Source organism: Phalacrocorax aristotelis, chromosome 22 (genome assembly GCF_949628215.1).
Source record: "Phalacrocorax aristotelis chromosome 22, bGulAri2.1, whole genome shotgun sequence".
Lineage (NCBI taxonomy): Eukaryota > Metazoa > Chordata > Aves > Suliformes > Phalacrocoracidae > Phalacrocorax > Phalacrocorax aristotelis.
In genome coordinates this window covers 1333006-1352858 of record NC_134297.1, presented here as the reverse complement: position 1 = coordinate 1352858, position 19853 = coordinate 1333006, and the positions used below count along the sequence as shown (strand labels likewise).

At 61.5% G+C, this 19853-nt stretch overlaps 2 protein-coding genes across 4 annotated transcripts; both read left to right on the top strand.

The window, feature by feature from the left end:
• The first annotated feature begins 1068 nt into the window (after window positions 1–1068).
• Window positions 1069–11870, top strand: FXYD6 (FXYD domain containing ion transport regulator 6). 3 transcript variants are annotated; one of them, XM_075116230.1, is made up of 8 exons: window positions 1069–1498; window positions 8272–8334; window positions 8550–8588; window positions 8717–8791; window positions 8928–8964; window positions 9249–9298; window positions 9416–9458; window positions 10030–11870. In XM_075116230.1, the coding sequence occupies exons 1-7, from the start codon at window positions 1177–1179 to the stop codon at window positions 9442–9444; spliced, it is 615 nt and encodes a 204-aa protein (XP_074972331.1). In that variant the 5' UTR covers window positions 1069–1176; the 3' UTR covers window positions 9445–9458; window positions 10030–11870. The 3 variants fall into 3 exon arrangements, with proteins under 3 accessions (XP_074972331.1, XP_074972330.1, XP_074972329.1); XM_075116229.1 differs by lacking the exon at window positions 1069–1498 and adding an exon at window positions 2761–3123; XM_075116228.1 differs by lacking the exon at window positions 1069–1498 and adding an exon at window positions 5005–7384.
• Window positions 11871–13171: 1301 nt separating this feature from the next.
• Window positions 13172–15870, top strand: FXYD2 (FXYD domain containing ion transport regulator 2). Its single transcript, XM_075116231.1, has 6 exons — window positions 13172–13280; window positions 14109–14147; window positions 14291–14365; window positions 15270–15306; window positions 15456–15486; window positions 15669–15870. Exons 1-5 carry the CDS (start codon window positions 13187–13189, stop codon window positions 15478–15480), a joined length of 270 nt encoding a protein of 89 aa, XP_074972332.1. The 5' UTR covers window positions 13172–13186; the 3' UTR covers window positions 15481–15486; window positions 15669–15870.
• Window positions 15871–19853: the final 3983 nt, after the last annotated feature.

The window sequence follows — 19853 nt, the reverse complement described above, 5'->3', positions numbered from 1 at the left end:
CAGTGGTGGCAGCATTGCTAAGGTGTTTTTTCAAGAAGAGATGGCTCTCTGGGGCAGCAGCAGGAGCCAGGCGGACACGGGTGTGCCAGCCTGGCCTGAAAGGGAGAGGTGCCCGCCGGCCCTCTGTGGTCAGCTACTGCCCAGCAGCGCTCTCAGCACCCTGTTGCCCGTCTGATGCTGTGCCTGGCCTGCGGGAAGCTCTGGGTTTGCGTGGATACCACCGAGAACTTTTGGTGCTGCGGTTTGCACAGCTCCCAGGAGCTCAGGGCAGGCCCCCAGCTCACTGCCCGCCTGCTGCCAATGCCCACAGCCACAGGGCGGTGGCCCAGGCCAGAGCCCGCGGCCACCTCAGCAGCTCCAAGCACAGCCAGGACCAAAGCTTCCCTCCCCGCTGTGGCTGCAACCAGGCTGCTCCCTGGCCACGCGTGGCTCGCCAGGCAGAGGTGTTCCCTCGGTGCTATATTAAACACGTATCTCCCTCCCGGATCTTGCTCCTCCCAAGGCACCCAGCTGTGCAATGGGAATAAACTGGTTGCCCCAAAGCTCTGTGACAGGGCGTTTGTTCACAGCAGCGGTGGGTCCAGCCCTTCTCCTTCTGTTGGGCAGCATTCTGCTCTGACTCTCTGAAGTTGTGCCGGTTTCTGATCTGCTTTGGTTAAAACCCAAAGGGTCTGTTTTTCACCAGCTGCTACATGCTGGCGGATCTGGGAGAGCCCATGGAAGTACCAGTTCTGGAGCATGCCCGAAACCAAACCAGGTGCTACCAGTGCTGAGCCAGGCCAGGCTGGAAGGGTCGCTGCTGCTCCTCCCTGGGTGGCCCCGGAGATCCGACCGAGCAAGGTGGATTAAGCCCTGTGAACGGGGCCACCTGGCCTGGCAGCGGGGCACCCCCCCTCCCAGCTCCTCCCTTCTGCTCTCGGGGGGCAGCGAGCAAGAGAGAAAAGCCTCTGCGCCGTGTTTGCCAGTTTGCCTACGTGGATTTTCTGTGAGCCTCGGAGTTGCTCTTGCTTGCTCGCCGTTCCCCCCCCACCGCCACACCAGGTTGCACGCCGCGGGGCAGAGTCCAGGCCTGCTCTGCGGTGCGGGAAGGGACGGTTCACAGCCCGGCACGTTCCCCCTTCGCGGCCGCCCGCCGCACGCAGCCTGACCTGCTGCGGGGCGTCTCCGAGCACCCCGATGCAGAGCGACCCTCGCGTCGCCGCCGCCCTGGGCAGCGCGCACATGCTTCGGGAGCCCAAGTGCAGCTGGGCAGGGCGGGCAGCGCCGCCTGAGCACCCCCGGGGCGGCGGCGGGCGAGGGCCGGACCCCCGCTCCCAGGCGGGGCGGCGGCCCCCGCTCGGCTCGCCCCGGGCATCGCCCCCCCGCCGGCCGCAGGCGCCGCCCCCGCCCCGCCCGGCCCGGCCCGCCCCGCTCCCCTTTGTGCGGCAGCCCCGCTCCGCGCGCACGCCGCCCGCCCCGCTCCGCTCCCCTCCGCTCCCCTCCGGCCCGGAGAGCTCAGGTGGGTCCGGCCGACGCGGTGCCGCCGGCGGGGCTGGCTGGGGAGGGGGCGGCGGGGCGGGCTGTCCGCCTCCGGGGGTCCCTCCCGCCTCCGGGGGTCCTGCCGCGGCGCGCCCGGCTCGTACCGGCGTGCGGGAACCGGGCTGCGGGTGGCGGGGTGCGGCGGCGTCCCGCCGTGCCGCAGCCCGGGTCCGCCGGGGAGGCCCCCGGGGCATCGCCCAGCGCCTAGGGCCGCCCGCATCCCCGGCCGTGGCGGCTGCCATGGCAACGCCGGGTACCACGGTTTCCCTCATCCCACCGTTGCCTGGTTACCAGCCCCCCCCCCCCCCCCGTGCGGGGAAGAATGCCCCGGCGGACCCGAGAGCACCGTGGGGAGACCTCGGGCACGCCCGGTGCTCCGCCGGCCGGCCGGGCTCTGGCGCGGGGGGATCGCGGGGGACGGGGGGCGGACCTCTCGCCAAGTATTTGGCAGCGTTCGGGCTTCTGTTGTTAAATATTTTACTAACACCGTAGCAATACATAAACACTGGAGCGCATTATCCCGGGAAGGCGTACCGGAGGAAGGGAAGAGCGTGTCTCTCGGGGTGTGTAATTAATGCTTCCTGAAGAAACAGATACCAGAGTCCATGTGGTGGTACTTGGATCTTGCAGGAATATTTCTGTAGGAGGGAAAGTGACAGGTGGTTTGTGTGGATGTGAATAAGCTTTGCAGCGTGAACGAGCAGCCTCTCAGGAAAAGCTGCATGTGGGTTAGGAGTTGAAGCCGTCCCTGCACCTGTTTCAGCAAGCCCGCGGTGCTCCGAGGTGCTGTTGGGCTCCTTTGGGATTTTTAGCTCTCCCGGGTGGTTTTACTCCCGGTTTGAAATGAAGGCAAGCCCAGAGACTCCCTGGCCGCGCGCAGCGGGAGCGTGGTTCCGAGGCAGTGCGAGGCGGAGTGATTGGGAGCGCACAAGGGAAAGCTGCCAGCGTACAAAAGTGCAGTGGCTGCAGAGCCGGGCCACCTGTTAGAGCATGCTCGCGGGCCTCTGGAGAATACCCCTGTGCCTACGAGGCGTGGGGCTGGCTGCACCTTCCTCTCGTCAGGCGAGTGTGAAACACACATTTTAGCTGCCTCCTTGAAACTTGCCTGTTCAGGAGAGTCACGGTTTTGCCAGGAGTTTAGACTTTGGTGTTGAGGACAACTCCCCAGCACGGCAAACTGGCAGCTTTGTGTCTGATTGCTCCCCTGTGTTTTCCTTTTGGGCTGTTTGTGTGTTTCCAAAGCATAAAGAGGCCACCAAGCTCTGCGGCTGTTGCATCGGCGTGCCGCGTGGAGAAGGTACTGCTCGCACCAAGGGGCTGTGCCACCTGGCTGTCCTTCCTCGCGGCGTGCAGGCACAGCCGTGCTGGCAGGGACGACAGCTGTGCCTGCTGGGGACTTCTGTTTGCGTCGTGCTCGGTGGTGGTCGTGGCTGATGGCAACAGCAAAGGAGAGGACGGAGAAAATGTCCGCTCTTTGATGCTCCGCTGAGCACGGTGGTATGGTGGTACCCCAGGACACATGGGAGCTTGAAACAGCTTCTCCTAACGCTGCTATTTCAGTGTTTTCTGGTGATCTGGATTCCTCTCGCCACCAGGACCTGCCAGGTAACCTCTGCTTTGACTCACCTGTTTGACTCCCCTTGTGCTGGTGCCCGGCCATGCCCCGCTCGGCGCGCAGAGTCCGGGGTTTAGCTAGCGTGCGGCGAGGGCTGGGGAGCGCTGGGTGTGGCAGAGGACAGGAGAGTCCAAGCAGGTGCACTCTTCAGGTTTATAGCACCTGATTATCTGTTGAGCAAATGAGGGGAGAACAGGAGCAGCAAACTGAGGTGGTGGAGGTGGTTGCTGCTCCCCCGGAGCCGGGAGCTGGGTTCTCTGCCGGCTCTCCCAAAGCCGGCGCTGCCAGGCAGCCATTAGCTCGACAGTCATTATGCTGGAGGTTTGCCTCAAATGAAGGGCTGGCCTCCCTGTTTTGTGCCTGCCGCTTCTCGTTTGGGGAAGCGCGTATCGTCAGGGTGGGCCGGGGACTGCGCGTGAGCCCGATGCGGCCACGCAGTTTGGCTGAGGCTCCCTAATGTCTGCCTGAGGCTGGGAGAAGCCCTGCAGGAGGCAAGTTTAATGCTAGGGTACAGGTAAGGGATGCAGCACAGGGCACGCTCAGAGCCTTGCTTAGCTGTGTTCAGCGATTCCCTGTGGTCGTGTTTCTTGCAAGCATTGACCTGGTCAGGGCCGGTCCGTGGGGGTCGGCATGTGTGTCTTCTTCAGCAGAAGTGGGGCTGAAGTTTGGGTTCCTGCGGCTCCTGCAGAGGGTTTCCTTTGAATACCCTCTGCTTTGGGGCGATACCCCAAACCTGGTCTTCTATCCAGTTAGCCTTTGATTCAGCACCAAATTTGGGAAGTGCTGTCTGTATCAGAATGGCGGGGTCTGGAAATCTCTCCTTCTCTCTCATTTAGGAACACGAGGCACAAAACCAGGCACATTAATAGCTGGATTGATGCTGACATGAAATGGCAGAAGAGCACATCTATGCATAGCTGGAAATGTTCATTCACACATGCACACTCTTAAATGCTCCAGGCAACTGAGCGCTGCTGTCACGGTCTTGGGGGCTTTGCACAGAAACTGGAGATTTTAACTAGGTCTGATCTTCAGGAGATGCCCTGGGGACTCCTGATGGGAGGAGGAGGCTGCCCAGTGTTATGCTGTGGTGGCTGGGACTTGACAGGGCTGATCTATATAAAAACAATGAAAGGAAAACGGGACTTGAGGATTCAATGCCGTTACAAATTTACCTGCCTTGCTCTGGCAGGATTTGCCATGCAGTGGAGAGCTAGTCAGTGGGCAGGAGGGACTGGGTCGATCTGCCCAGATTTCCCCCCTGCTCCTCGGTCTGCGGCGTTGCTGCTTTCACCCAGGAGCCTCTCCCAAATGCCTGATGTCCTCCTCCTGGCACCTGCTCTCGCTCAGCCACGCAAGTGGGAATGGGGGGGTGTAAATATTTGGTTTTACCTCTTGAAACTGGTCGAGGTGAGAGGGAAGGAGAGCTCTGGGTACCACTGCCCTGCTTCCTGTGCTGCTCTGCCTCTCTCCGTAGTAAGGCAGATCTTGCAGTTTTAACAGGAAAAAAACATGTTTTGATTCACTTTGCATGCGAAGTGCACCATGCTGCCCATTACCTGTGGTTTGTACGGGTGTGGGGCTGCTGGGTTTGGTGACTGCAAACTTTGTGTCACTAATAGGGAGGAAACAAGGAGATTTCTGCCCAGCGGCGCAGTGTGGGTGAGGAGTGGGCCGTGCCCGCAGGGCCGGGCACGGGGCTCCGTGGCTCATCAGGCAGCTGTTATTTTTCCACTCTCTCAGTGCAAAGGCACAGCTGGATTCAGCGTGAACAGAGGGCAGGGAGCGGCGCCTTCATGCCTGGAACATTGTGGTCTGAAGGCGCAAGCGGGGAAAACGGCAGAGCCTTTGCAATGTTTGTTCTTCTCACTTTATTTCAGCTTCACGAAAAAGTGGGTGGGCCAGCTTGAAACAACCCAAAAAACCTGTGGCACTTCGCAAAGCATATGCTTCCTTGGAGGAGAACTGGGCTCATTTGCGCTCCAGAATGCTGTGTTTGTTTTTCTAGCAAGGACACCGCCAATCCTGATGGCTGACTCGTGCAGAGAGAAGTTTAGCATCCGGAAGTGTGTGAATTTTGGGAACTGAGTTAGAAAAACAAAGAACATATGTGTGCTGTGTGCTTGGCTTGGCAAAAAAGTGAACTCTGCTGCACTAAATGCAAGGAGCCAAAAGCTGAGCAGAGGATTGGAAACGTTGTCTGTGGCTGAGCCGGGCCCCAGCGCTGGCCCGCATCCTCAGGCAGCTGCGGAGGGCTGGCGGTGGGAGAGCGGGGAGCAAAGCCTTGAGTGGGTGCCGCAGCGGGGACACGTTCACTTTGGTTAGTGCTGGCAGCACACCCAGGCAGCCAGCAAGGCAGCTCATGTGTTTTCCAAGCCACTGTGGGACCTCTGGCCCGCGTGTCAGACCCTCTCACCGTTGCAGGCAGGGCTGCCCTGTGCTGTAAAGCACCTTCCCAGGCGCCAGTGGGAGCACCCCGAAATAGAGAAGGTGGATGGTTCCCGCGTGATGAGTGACTCGGCCTGAGACAGAGGGCTGTGGGGCGCAGGGTGAGAAAAACTGCCTTCGGGAAGTGCATTGGGGGCTGCCCAGTGTGGGAGGGGAGCGTGCCCGGCCGGCACCCCTGCGCTCGCACCGGGGCTGCAGGCAGGAGGGCTCGGCCCCTGGGAGAGGGTTCCCACGCACTTTGGCTGGGGTCGCAGGGCTCAGGGCAGGCCAGGGGCGGTTGTGAATAACACAAAATTCCCGAGTGTGTGCTCCGGAGGATGTCGCTGAGCTGCTGCTGCTATAGTAGTCAAATAACGGTAAAATAAACAGTAAAAATCTGAGGAATTATTTGTTAAAAAAATAAAGGCATCATTAATACGCTATAGGAGCCAATTAGTACGCTTCATCTAGCAATGGCATGTGCTGTATTGCATCTCCTTGTGCACATGCAACACCCTCGTATTGGGTAATGACACTGATTTTGCGCCAGCAGCCGTGGCCGTAAATAGGTAAAGGACGTGAGACAAAGGACGTAGGAAAATGTGCAACTCGGAGTTACTGTATCACCAGCTGTTGGGTTCTTTGTACGTGTTTCTAAGACCTGGTAATTATGCAGAATTACGTGCCTCAGCAAACGAGGGGGCTTGTCTGGGCACAGGGAGCTGGTGGCACGCTCCAGCGCGGCGTGGCAGCGCAGCCCCGCGCTACACAATGGCAGAAGCAGCTGCAGGCAAGCGAAATTAAACCCTCCAGTGTTCAGATAACACACATTTACTTCAAAATGACAAGACATGGAAGGGGAGGGAAGGACGTGAGTTATCATGGGACGCAATTTGTTATGATGAATAAATTGGGTTCTGGAAACATACTGCCCGTGTTTGTGGGGCTGAGCGCGGTGCTGGAGGCTGCTGCCTTCGTGGGCGCGATGGGAGCTGGTTCCCGAAGGCAGCACCGGGAACCAGCCGTGGAGCGAAACGCCACTGGGGCCAGCACGGGCAGGCTGGTGGGCACTGCTGAGCCCACTCCACGCGTGCCGTGTCTGGGCACTTTCACAGCACAGACTGGGACAAGGGGCCGCAGCAGGGTCTGGGGGACCCTGGTGCCCCGAGGAGCCAGCCTGGGGCAGCTGCCTCCCCGCTGTCACTGGCAGCCAGGTTGGGCTAGGACGGAGGTTGCATCCAGATCAGGTCAGGCTCTAGCAGGGCTGAATAGCACCACGCTGGGGATCTGCATCCGTCAGCTAGCTGAATTCCTGCTCTGTCGAGGGCCCCTTTCTTATCGGCCCTAATCCAGTGCAGCAGCTGCAGCAGCTCTGTAGCACTCAGTGCTATCAGTGCTGTGCAGGGTGCCCGATAACCCCCCCTTCCCCTCCTGCACCAGCAGCTAGCCCTCCTCGCGCTCCCGCACCATGTATGGCCACCGAGCACTGTCCTCGGGGCGCTCAGCGGCTGCCTGGCAGCAGCAAAACACAAACAAGCAGAGCCCTGCGCGGGTGAGCGAGCTGTGGGCAGCCAGGGAGGCAGCGCCCAACCTGCCTCTGTGCTCCCGAGCCCCCGGCTGCTCCCTGGAAGGAGGCGCGTCTGCCAAGCCCTCTCCTCCTGGCGAGGAGCGTCCACCACATGCAGCCACCCACCACGAAGGGGCGGCTGGGTCCGCAGTGCCCTGTGCCAGCCCGCAGGGTGGAGAGCAGCAGCTCCCCTGGCCCTGCCTGGCCCCTGGCGAGATGCTCGTGCTGGCCCCGCTGTGCTCGGGGCCGGTTAACAGGTACCGTGTGTGCTGGCAGGACCCTCCCTTTGCAGAGCAGCAGTGCCTGCTGTTGGCTGGTCCCAGCAGCAAGGGCGACCATCCCAAATGGGTGCAGCAGCAGCAGCTCAGGGCAGGGAGATGTGCAGCCCCTGCCCAAGCCGGCAGGGCGTGTCGCAGCCCGGCCGCAGTGTTGTTACGCCCAGGCTGGCATCCCTTGGCGAGGGTCTGTGCTTCCCACACAAGGGCAGTGTGTCGGTGCTTGTGAAGGGCAGGGACAGGCTCAGCTGTGAGGGGGGACCAAGGAGTGTTTTCGGTCTCCCTTTGCTGCGGCAGGTGAGCGTTGGGAGCTGGGAGGGGCAAGTGCGGCCGCCAGCTCGTGTCCCACCAGGGCCACTGGCCTCATTGTAGGAATGAGCTGTAATTGCTATGCTAATTGGGGCAAATTAAAGTATGCTCTGGGTGAAGGGCACAGTGTTGACCTTGATGGAGAGATCACAGCCCTTGTGCTGGCCCCATTGCCTGCAGTGCAACCTTGAGACTGCACCGAGATCCACGTCAGAAGCAGAGCCAGTGGTGCAGAGGTGGTTGAAAACATACCACAGAACCCCACAAAAAGTCTGTCTGTCATTTTGCTCAAACCCTTCCCCTGTTTTGCGCCTGCGAGCTGCCGTGTCCCCCTCAGGCTGGGGGCAACTATGGCACCAGGTATCGTGGCCGGGCCCCCAGGTGTTTCCCGGGGCCAGCCTGGCTCCTTCTCCCAGCGTGGACCGCGAGGGCTGTGCAGCCCTGCCTGCGCGCACAGTCGGGCACGGGTTGCCTGTAGTCCCCGCCGTGCACCTCAGCCCTGTTGCGGTGCCCTCCATCAGCGGCCCGGGTGCTGAGCCTGCTTCTCCCCTCTCTCACAGTGGCCATGGAGGCAGTGCTGATCTTCCTGTGCTCCCTGCTGGTGCCGGCGGCTGTGGCAGACGGTAGGTGCCGAGTGCTTCCCGCATGCAGGAGGTGGCAGGGGTGTGGGAAAAGGCTGTGGGGCCTGGAGGACAGCTCCCCCTCCGATCCAAGGGGGCTGGAGTGAGGTGTGGGCAGCCCTGTCGAGGTGCCTGCGCTGCCGGGGGGGCAGTGGGGGGCTGCAGGGGCTCTGCCAGCAGGCTTGCTCAACTCACGCCCCTTGTCTGCTTATTTCCAGTGGCCACCCAGGAGAAGGAGGAGGACCCCTTTAACTATGGTGAGCATCACCGTGCACGGGGATGGGTATGCTGGCAGGGAGATGTGCGCGTGTGCGATGGGGAGCAGAAGAGGCTGCCCCCGTCCCTGAGCCCAGCAGAAACCAGCCCCTGTGTCTCTTCCCCCCAGATTACCAGAGCCTGAGGATCGGGGGGCTGGTGTTTGCCGTGGTCCTGTTCACTGTTGGGATTCTTCTCATACTCAGTAAGCTGACGACGAGGCGGGCACTGGGTGTGCGGGCCAGGGCAGTGGGGGCTGTTCCCACAGGGGGCGGCCGTCGGGAAAGGCCATGGCCCATTCCCACTTTGGCCACGCTCATGGTGTTTCTCTCCCCTTGCAGGCAGGAGGTGCAGGTGCAGTTTTAACCAGAAGCCCAGGTGAGTGAGGGCAGCACCTGCCTTGGAGAGCCTCTCTGCCCTGTGGTCAGCTCTTTCTGGGCTCCCTCCTGCAGCTGGCAGAGAGGCTGCACTCTCTGAGCATCCCTGTCGGGTGCCTGGTGCCCAAAGCAGAGGGATGCTCTGCAGCACAGCTCCTGGGTGGCAAAGCAGCCGGGCCTGCTCCCAGGGCACTTCCCTCAGCATGGCCCCGCGTGGTCGGGCAGCCCACCCCCTGGGACGGGGTGCAGGTCGCAGCCGCTCTCACTGTGCACTGTTTCTTGCAGAGCTCCAGGGGACGAGGAGGCTCAGGCTGAGAACCTGATCACCTCAAACGGTAAGGTCGCCTGTCCTGTGCCGCGCGTGCTCTGCTGCTGTTTCTGGTTGCACTTGCCTGCTTGTGGAGCACGCAGCTCTGGGCAGCCGCTGCAAACCACTCTGCTCTTCCTTGCAGCAACGGGAGCACAGAAAGCAGAGAACTGAACAAGAGCCATGCGGTGAGTCCCAGGGCTGCTGCAGCCCGGGCCGGGCCAGCGTGGGTGGTGGCACCAGGGCCTCAGTGCTGGGAAGCAAGCGGGGCCAGCCGGGGCTGCGTAGGGGGGCAACTGCAGGGTTCTGAGTAGACCAGTCTGCTCGGACTGGGCAGCTCTGCATCCCCAGGACAGAGCAGGAGCAAGCACTGGTAGGGGCTGTGACAGGGAAACATGCAGTGCTGGCAAGGTCCCAGGTGTCCTGTGCTCAGCAAGCCCCACGCAGCCCTGCAGGAAAAGGAAGCATCTGTCCAGATTTTCCCTTGCCTTACATTTTGTTTCCTTGTGCTCCTCCACCCCCAAGTGGTTTTATTTTTAGGGCCTCTAGAGAGCTGAGTGCGAGTCCCCTGGGGCATCTCGCTGCTTGCCTGCGGTCAGAGTTCCTCCAGTTCCTGGGCTGTGGCCCGCTGTCAGAGAGTGGGGAATTCTGGAGCCCATGCTGGCAGGAGCACCGTTTGTGCTGCTGGTGGCCAAGACTCGGCAGGGAAAGGCAGCAGTGCTGCTCCCAGCCTGACTCGCCGCTCTCCTTCCCGTGCAGACCCAGAGACCCGAGGACAGATGCTCGGACTGCAGATGCCAGTGGCCTGCGAGGAAACTGAAATCGCAGCAACAGGTCCCTCTAAGGAGATGCAAAGCTGCTGTGTCTGTTTTACCCTCTGTACTTCAGCACCGGTTCTCTGTTTACTAACCCGACTAAACTCCGCTCGCCATCCTCTCTGCCTCCAGTGGTGTGTAATGTTGATGTGAGATGATCATTACTTCTAGGGCTAGTCGTTGCTGATGTTGTAATAGTGACTTTCTCTTCACCTTTCCCATGCTGTGCGTGTGATTCTGGCTGTGTATGACTGGCTGCCCCCCAAGCCCAGGAACGGGAGCCGCAGGGCAGGGTGGCACGGGCTGCGGTGCACGGAGCCCTGCGTCCCCCAACCCTTCCCTGCGCCTGGAGCTGGGGGCTCGTGGTTCACCCTGGCTGGCTTTGGGCAGGGCTCGGGGACCGGTCCTGGGTGTTTTGGGGGCCTGCCCAGCGTGGCTCTGGACTGCGCGTTGCCATTTCAGCAATAATCCTCCTGCGTGCCCCCAGCCCAAAGGCAGCCGCGGCGGGGGGTGAGTCAGGTGGGGACATCCCACAGCTTGACTGCCCTAGGTGGTGGCACCTCGGTGCTGGATTTAAGGCTGAAGGGAGCTCCCCTTTCTCGCCTGCTCGGTCCCTGTTTTTGTCACTGGCTAAAACCAAGCCGTCTGCGTGGGATGCAGTTTTAAATGTGAGGAACTGCTGTGGTGGCAGAGAAGCCTGTGAAATCCCCCAGCACGGTGACACTGTGAAAGAGGGCAGCTGTGCAGTGGTGACCCTGCTAACCAGCACAAAGCAGCTCCTCACCAACGCTCTGCCTGTCCACGAGACAGAGGTGGGCAGGTTAAAGTCTCCGAGGGCTAAAGAGAAACACGGACTGAAATAAAGGTCCTGTCCTTGCTTGTCTCTGGCAGGGAAGGGGCAGCGGCATTTTCTCCTGGTGCTCCCTGCCCTTCCTGATGCCTTGTCGCTCCCTGTGCCGTGGTCTGGGACACGGCCACCTGCGTCAGTGCTGCGTGTTGTCCCGTGGCGGTTACGTGTCGTCAGCCCCCCAATGCCAGCTGCCCCTTCTCTCCACGGAGCCGCAGCAAGCGATGCTCAGGGGCTTTGCACGCCTGAGTTTGCATGGTGGCAATGCCCTGGCTCTAGAGGGGTGGAGCCCTGAGTCCATCATCACCTTGTGTCCACTCGTGGGTCAGAGGCAAACCTGTGAGTCTGGCCCCTTCCCCAAGCCTGTGCTCATGCAAAACCGTGGCCTCAGCTGGGGCTGGGGACTGCCGGTGTGGTCACGGGTGCTTGCCAAGGCAGGGTCAGCCTGGGCAGCAGAGGGAGATCCCCAGGGCTGCATTGAAACACGTCAGAGCACCATCCACATGCTGGGTTCTTGACCTCTGGGATGGTTTTGAGAGGGATTCCTGCTGTGCCCACCCACCTGGTGGCGCTGCCTCCAGCGTGGGCTGTGACCCTGTGTGCTTTGCATCCTTTGGTGGCGCTGGGAAGCACGCTCTGGCCCATCTGTGCGAGGCAGAGGGACCGTGTCGCCGGTACCCTGTCCCTTCCCTTCCTCGTGGCTGTTGCAGAGCTCTGCTCACCTCCTGCCTCTGCGCCGCTCCGCAGCCTGGGCAGAGCAGACCCCGTGCAGCCCAGCCCCTGAGAATCAGCTGTGTGCGTGTCCCGCCTCAGAGTGCCCATGGTGTCTGTAGCGTGCCATCGGTGTTAACATGAAACAAAGAAATCCCTGTGGTGTGTAGAAATGGCAAAATCCTGACTGTTGTAAAATAAACCGAGCTGTTGTGTTTCCTTTTAAATAGGCGAGTGTCCTGCTGTGGTAAAGGACTGGTGTGTTCTGTGCTGTGACCTAAGAGGGGGAAAGGAATAAATTATCGTTTCTATCGGTGCCTGGCTGCATCATCTCAAGGGCCGTGGCGTTTCCAGGGCTCGGGGGACAGGCTGCGGGGAGCGGGACTGGGGCTGAGGGCTCCAGCTCTGCCAGGGAGGCTGGCGGGGCGAGCCGCCGGGCAGCTTCCCGCACTGTCCCTCTGCGCTGGGCAGCACCGACAGCCAGACTGGGGCGGAGGGGAGCAGTGGCAGCGCACCCCCCGGGCAGCACAGACGGGCTTTGTGCTAGCAGCGGCGGGCTGTCCGAGCCCCCTCCCCGCTGTGCTCTTTTCTGCAGCCAGCAGCAGTTTCAACAATAGCCAGAGACTGTGTGAAGGGAGCGCGTGAGCGGCGAGCCTGGCTGCACAACCCCGAGGGACGCCGGCACAGAGTCCCCTTGTCCTTCGGCCTTTCAGGAGCTGCTGTGGCGTGGCTGCTGGCACACCAATCGACGGGGATGCTGAGCGCTGCCTCGGCTCCAAGACAGCAGGATGGCCCCACACACCACCCTCCCAGGGCTTGGCTTCACCCTGCGGTGCCAGAGCTGAGCTGCTGTGGGCTCCAGGTGCCTGTGCTCCTCGGCCGGGGCTGCGCCCCAGGCATGGCAAAGGGAGCGCTCCCTTGGGGATGGCTCCCCCCGGCCACCACAGCACTAATCGGCTTGGGCACATGACTCCTGCTCGCTGATTGTGAGATTAGAGCAAACTGGATTGAACAGCCTGCCTGGCAGCTGGCCTCCCTGGCCAGGGCCGGCACAGCCCCGAGGGGTGCAGCATCCTGGTACCCACCACCGGCCCAGGATGCGCCACAGACATCGCCGTGCCAGGGTGCGGCAGGGCCCCCCGCGATGGCTCGATGCTGTGCTGGGAGAAACTGACCTGGCCATTGCGGGGACGTGCGGCGCCAGGCTGCGGGGACGGGGCGTGCTGCCCGCTTCTCTCTAGCAAAAGGCAGCCGCAGCCTGTACCCGAGCCCGTCGCTCTGCCCCCTGCCTCGGGCTCGCCTCCGCAGCGGGAGGTGAAGCCCAGTTGGCCTGACGTTCGCAAAGCGAGGGAGGGTGTGCCACCCCCCTCCCGGCTGGAACAGGGACACCCGCGGCTCCAGGGTGCCCAGCCCTCCCCGCCAGCTGGCACGGTGGGTGCACACCCTGCCCTCCCCTCCCGGGCCTCCTTCCCAAAGGCGGGTGGGAGCCCTGTGCCTCCCCTCGTGACTGCGATAAACATTACACCGAGGCCGTTAATGTTTAATGAGGTTTGTCTCCCAATTAATGTGCTTTCCCGTGGGCACCCGCTCACAGAGCGAGACGCCCGCCGGACGACACGCCGACACGATGGGTGACGGTAAGGGCGCTCCAGGGAGCGGGGTGGGCGGCAGGCACCCGCAGCCAGCGCCCTGCTCGGCCCATCCGAAAGGGGCTTCCCTGGGGGGGCAGAAGCCTTCAAGGGGGCATCTCTGTGGGAGGCGCAAGGCCAGTCCCCCCTGCCAGGCAGGAGCCTGCGTGTGGGAAGCTCTCACGGAGGAGTCAGGGGAGATGTGGGGATGAATCCCCAGAGCTCTGCAGCCCGCTGGCACATTGGTGCCGGCTGGTATTCGGCCTCTCGGGGGATTTCTCCTTCCAAACGGCTCCTGGCAGAGGGATGTGCAGTGAGGTAAGGTGGCTCGAGCAGCGACACGCAACCATCAGATGGATGAGCCTGCCGGTGTAGAGGGAGGCTGCCGGGACACATCCCGGTGCAAGATGCCAGCTCGAGGGGTTGTTCAGTGCTCTGCATTGCTGGAGCAGAGCCATCGGTGCCCCACTGAGCCTTGCGGGCAGCGGCACTTCTTGAGCACACTGTGAAGGCAGCTCTGCCAACGGCGCAGCCTTAGCAAATAGCAACCGGCTGCTGCAAACAGTTGAGCTGGGTCCCCATCTGCAGCTTCACCTGGAGCTTGAGAGACTCACACGCACCCTCCAAATGCATCCTGCAAAGTCACCGTGGACTTTAATTTCCTGGGGTGAAAAACAGGAATTCAGGAATTCCTTACGGGCTTGGCTACATCTTATGGAAATCAGAGCGCTCTTGCTTGCAGTCCTCATTCCTGATGTTTCTCACTTCACTTCCCGGTCCAGGCACCCACCATGAGCCTAGACCCTGGCTCTCACTTGGGTTTCTCCTCTTTTCCAGAGCAAGCACCCGAGCAGGGCTTGGACAGGTTCAGCTACGGTGAGTGCGTGCCCCGTGCAGCCCGGGGGCTGCGGGCAGCGGGGTGGGCAGCCCACTCCCACTGCTGCCCATGGACTCTGCGCTGCAGGCTCAGCCCTGCGCCTCGGCCGGGCTGACCCCTGCCTGGCTCTCCTCCTCCCCAGACTATGAGACCATCCGCAATGGGGGGCTGATCTTCGCCATTGTAGCTTTTGTCATCGGGCTCCTCATCATCCTCAGTAAGTGCCTTGGGTAGGCCGGACGCCCGCTCGGCTCTGTTCCCCTGCGCGTGGCCCCTTCTCCACTCACCTCCCTCCTCGCCCCGGGCCAGGCACTGACTGGGTGCTGGAGTCGGGGGGGGCACCGACTCTGTCCCACCATGCCAGGGGTGGGCATCGCCCGCAGCCGGGGCTGCCTGGGAAATTTCCATCTAGGCAAGCTCCTAACAGAAAGTGAGTTGGGAAGGAGACCACATAAATATCTAGTGTTTCCCTGCCAGCATCAAGGCTTCAGAGGGAAGGTCACTAATTAAAAATAGCAGAGAAAACGCTGACATTTCCAGAGCGAGAAACCAGCTTTCCCAGAGCCCTCAGACCTCGGCAGCTCCCGGAGAAACCTGGTGCCAAGCACGCAGGGGCACCCTGTGACCCTGCCCGTGCGTACAGGCACAGCCCACCTCGCTTCGCGGGGGCGGCCGCAGCGTTGCAGCTGCACGCAGTGACATGGCGCAGTGGTTTTAGGGAGAAAGATAAGAAAACTGCCCGCATTTGCAATCATGGGGACAGCTCAGGGAGAAAGACAGACATCTGAGTGGACTCTTGTGGCCGGCGCTGTGTTGGGCAGCGGCGCGGGCTGCGGCTTTGGGGTCGGGGGTGGTGCGGGGGGCCTGGCCAGGCAGCACAGCCCAGCCAGGTGTGGGGAGGCAGCACGTGGCGTCTGTGTCTCCCCACACTGGTGGGAGGCTAGCCCGATCGTGGAGGCAAGGGGGCTCGGGGCTTCCCGCAGGAGCCAAACCCGGTGGTCCCTGCTGAAGGGACAAGCCTGCGAGCAGGACTGCTTCATCGGAGCAGAGAGGCAGGTGAGATGGGGCGGGGGGGCGAGGCTCCGGCCACAAAAGGCCTCAGTTGCTCCTCTTGCCCCCAGGCCAGCGGTTCCACTGCGGAGGGAAGAAGAAGAGGAGGTGGGTATTGCACGGTTTCAAGGCAACTTCATCTCTCCTCCCCGTCCTAGTCTTGCCAGCTGAAAGGGCTGGATTCTTGTCTCATACTCCGTCACGTCTCCGCCACGTTGCCCAGCATAACACATCTCCCCTTGGTTTTCACTCCACAGACAAGGAAATGAGGAAGACCTGTAGCTGCAGGTAGGTTGCAGGAAGATGCACCCAGCTAGTAGCAAGGCTCCCTGGGTCTGCCCGTTCCAGGCAGTGATGCTTCAAGGCACCTGTGCTTCAGGGAAGTACCTACACGGGGGTTTGTGTTGGGAGGAGAGGCGCTAGGACACGCTGTCCTCTGTGGCTGTGTAACCCTCCCACTCTTGTTTCAGAGCTGCCATGCCGCCGTGGAAGCAGAGCTTCATCCAAAGCAGGGAAGTCTTTGCCAAGGGCCACCCCTTACCCCGCTCCAGTGGATCCATTACCCTGCTCACCCCAGGCGAGCCCAGAACGCAAATTGCCCTCGTGCTTTCCCCTCTGTTAGATCCAGCAAGAGTTTCTTGGCTAATAAAGTTCAAGCTGAGAGAGGTTAAACTTTGTGCCTGAGGCATTTGAATCACCCACTCTCCTGGCCTGGCACCAATGACTTTTCTGCCCTGCAGATATCTTCCAACACAGACCCAGGAGAGGTTTCTGCTGGCTCCTCCGCACACCCACGGCATGGAGCAGCTGGCGTCTCCACTCTGGGTTTGCACCGGGCCTGCGGAGGAAGGGACGTTCCTGCCCCTGGCCACCCTGGCTGCTTTGAAGAAACACGCCTCTCGCCCAGCGTGCATCCTTGCTGTGGGCGCCCAAATCCCGTGGCACGAGCTGTTCGCTGAGATACACAGCGAGGGGTTGGCAGCACTGCCCCGCGCTGCGCGGGCTGCAGGGCAGGTCAGACGCACCCGTGGGCACGTGCCCTTTGTGCGGGGCTGTTTGTGTGCTCGCTTTCTCAGAGTGCTTGATCCCGGCACGCTTCCTGGGCAAGAATGGGGCTGGGATGGTGTACGCAGCTCGTTGCTATCACAGCCTCTCTCATCTTTGGATAGATATGGAAACACCGCTTAAAAAAAAAAAAAAGGCAACAAAACTCTCCCGCAATTGGGCGGTGAGTGAGGAGGGAGGTTCACTCGGCAGCGCCTGTGCACAGGCGAGTTGGACTGACACAGACAGTAGCGACCAGCCAGGCAGCCCAGCTGACAGCTCCGCTGTCCCGCAGAGCTCCGGAGGCTGCCTGTCCCCAAAACCAACCCCCCCCAGCACCCTCGACCCCTTCTCCTGCAGGCTTTGTGGCCGAAGTTGTGCCTCGGGTCACCCGAAACAAGTGGAGAAGTGGAAATGGCAGAGGCAGATGCAGTGGGGAGCTCGCTCCTGGCTTCAGCTGTACGTGGGGTTGCTTTGCCTTCCCTCCTCTGTGCCCGCAGTCCGGCGTGCGGGGTGGTTCCCGAGGGCAGCCCTGTGGGAGCGGGGGGCCCACAGGAGCCCGGCTGGGCTCAGGCCCATTGTGGCGAGGCAGGGATGGGTCAGCAAGGGCTCCTGGCCCACTCCGGGGGTTTCCTCACTTGGTCTGAAGTCCCTGCTGGGGCCACAGCCCTGCGGGGGCTCAGATTTGTGCTGCTCGGTGCTCTGGAAGACTGACCATCCTGGTGCTGCTGGAGGGGGAGAGACCTGCTCACCTGCTCTGTTTGGGCTTCAATTGAGGTCAGACATTGACAGTGAAATAGGATTTAGCTGTGGGAAGGTTATTAGACAGAATCCGTGCAATTTGTCTAATCTGAGGTGCTTATTTAATACAGTAAGGAGATTATTTTGAAATATAATTTTGACTTGACACTGACCCACTAATAAAGACTCGTTGCGGCTTTGCACAGCTCAAAGCGGAACCAGGGTGCTCCGGCGGTGGGAGAAAAGCACCTGTTTAACAGCACAGACCAGCTGAAGGGTTTGCTTGCAGCAGAGCTGGCCCTGCCCTCTCCCTGCTCGGACCCCCAGTCCTCACCAGTGAGGAATGCGGTGTGATTGTGTCCCCCTAAAGAAGGGGCTAAAGGGCCCGGCAGCCAGGAAGGCAGCCAGCATATGAAATGAGCCCGTCCTCAGCAAGGCCTCATGTCCTTGAGGCCCAGGGCTCCCCAATTTCCGCAGTGCCCAGCCGTGCCAGGGCTCAGGGCACAGGCATCCCCTGGCACCGGCTCCCCGGAGAGCCCCGCAGATAGAGCCCCTGCAGCTCGAAGGGAGGAGATTAAGGGGAGCGAAAAGCTGTGTCTGGCTCCCAGCACAGGGGGATCTCTGTCTCGGCACCAGATGGCATTAATAGCATTATTCTGCACAGCTTGCGGGCACCCACACGTGCATGCACACTTGCACAGCCCTTCGCACCCCTGGCTGGGGCTCGGGGGCTGTGCCATGGGTCAGGGACACCGACGGGGCGTGCAGCGGCAGAGCAGGATATGCTGCCAGCACCTGAAAACTTGCACTGGGGGTTACATTTGGAGTCCAGGCTATTATCAGAGCTAAACTGGGAGCAGCCTAGCTATGTGCCCCTCCACGATGGAGCCAAGGAACCTGGGAACCAGGAACAAGGGAAAGGCATAATCAAATTATACGATGGATGGTCAATGTGGCCTCCCTGTGCCAGGGGCAGGGGTGCTGCCAGCAGCCCCTGCTTGCCGGGCCGGCACACAGGTGTGAGCTGCTTCCGAGGCAGGGCTCTCAGCTGCTCTCCACACCTCCACAGTCCTTGGCTTTGGACATCGAGCCCAGGAGCTATGGGAGCAGGAAGCTGGGAAGACTGCAGGGAGGGGCCACCGCATCTCCACTCGGCTGCCTTTCTCCTGCTGCTGCCCCAGTGAGGGGCTCCTGCTCTCCCCAGGGCCTGGGCAGGGGGAGTCGTGGTCCCCATCGGAGGGTGCCCCGCGGGACAAGCCCCAGCCCGGCAGCCCTTTCCTGTGCCCGCAGCCCCGTGGGTCAGCAGGGAACTGTGGCCTCGGCGAGGAGGCGTTTGTCTTCTCCCTTCAACAAGGCAATCTTGGAGGATTTCTCTCACAGTCCCTTGAGCCATTAATCTTCTCAAAGTAAATCTTTTCTGTGACACAAAGGGGATTGGGTAAATAATACAGTGCACAACTGGAGTGTCCTTTTCCTCTGAGAAGACTTCCAGTTCCAAAGGGCTGCCCCTTGGCACTGGCTATTCCCTGTTTGCTTCGCTGGTCACTGGACGGACAGGTACAAGGGAGAGGGGCTCCGGCCGGCTGTGGCTAGGCCAGCTCTCATGTTTAATCCACGACTGAATGCAAGGACACAAGGCACTGGGGCAGGAACAGGAGGAGCAGCAGCCAGGGAGGCTGGCTGCTCAGCTTGCCCAGCCTGGAGCCTGCCAGCACTGCTCCGCCATCTCCATGATGCCAGGGACGCATTTGGCCCACGAGGAAATGTGAATTCAAAATGTCTCCTCGTTAGTTAAAACAGGAGAGCAGCAAATGGTGACTAATGGAGCCAAAGAGGAACACTTGACGATGTGGTGAGATGGGGCCGGGCTGGCGGGGAGCCAGCCACACGCCTCGTTCTCCCTTTGTTCTGCTCCCGAAAAGGCAGCGCATCTATCAACAGCAACGTGTCTGCCAAAACAGCAGTGCTCCACGGTCTTAAATTATCCTCCCAAGCAAAGTAAATAACATCTCAGCCCTCATTTCCATGTTGCATATGCCCCAAAGCAGTGGTTATTAGGAAATAACTGTTCACACTAAGATGGACGGCTGCCCCGGAGCCGGGCCCACAGAACAGCCGTGCAGCGGCGATGCTGCGTGAGTGCAACCCAACGGCTCAGCTTCAGCAGCCGGAGCCCAGGGATGGACGGGCTGGCTCCTCACGGAGGGCTTCACAGTGGGCTGAAGCTAGGAAGTAAAGGGTATTTGTGCAGCTGGTCCGTGTGTATGAGGCCTTGGCCCTGCTAAAACTTTGCAGATCCCCTGGTGACTCCACGCTTACCCTGGAGCTGGCAAGGATGCGGACCCCGCTCACCTCCCTGAACGGGCTTCCCTCTGCTCTGGGGTGTGACTCCCGCACCCAGCACACCCCACATCCCCCCGCCTCAGCCAGGCTTGAAAACCCGGGATGCTGGAACACTGCTCAGCGACAGGAGTACAAACTGTGCCGCAAATCTTCCCGACTTGTGCTCCTAGGTCGCCTGGGCATCGGGGAAATCGTGCGCGTCGGGACGGCCGGTGTGCCCCTGCTCGGAGCAGGGCGCGGGGCCGGGGACAAGCGGTGCCCACGGGCCGGGCGGAGGCTCCTGGCAGCGGCCGCAGCCGCGGGAGAAGCGGAGCCACGCGTCCGCGCTGCCACGCTGCGACACTAGGGGGAAGCAAAAATCAAGCTTCTTGCCTGGAAAGAGCCTGCCCGGGCAGCGGGAGCGCGGGCCGGAGCCGGAGCATCCCGGCTGCCCGCTCCTGCCCAGGCCAGCGGCGAACCCCGGCGCCGGGCACGGGCTCCCGCTCGGCCCCGGGGGGACCCGGAGCCCCCCGCAAGCCGCGGGGAGC

What these genes read in the sequence shown, in the direction of transcription:
- FXYD6 (XM_075116230.1), top strand. Translation starts at nt 1,177, where the DNA reads ATGCAGAGCGACCCTCGCGTCGCCGCCGCCCTGGGCAGCGCGCACATG. An exon ending in GCCGGCGGCTGTGGCAGACG is followed by an intron (nt 8,335 to 8,549) that starts GTAGGTGCCGAG and finishes GCTTATTTCCAG; the next exon opens with TGGCCACCCAGGAGAAGGAG. An exon ending in GGAGGACCCCTTTAACTATG is followed by an intron (nt 8,589 to 8,716) that starts GTGAGCATCACC and finishes TCTTCCCCCCAG; the next exon opens with ATTACCAGAGCCTGAGGATC.
- FXYD2 (XM_075116231.1), top strand. Translation starts at nt 13,187, where the DNA reads ATGAGGTTTGTCTCCCAATTAATGTGCTTTCCCGTGGGCACCCGCTCA. An exon ending in CGCCGACACGATGGGTGACG is followed by an intron (nt 13,281 to 14,108) that starts GTAAGGGCGCTC and finishes CCTCTTTTCCAG; the next exon opens with AGCAAGCACCCGAGCAGGGC. An exon ending in GGAGGGAAGAAGAAGAGGAG is followed by an intron (nt 15,307 to 15,455) that starts GTGGGTATTGCA and finishes TTCACTCCACAG; the next exon opens with ACAAGGAAATGAGGAAGACC.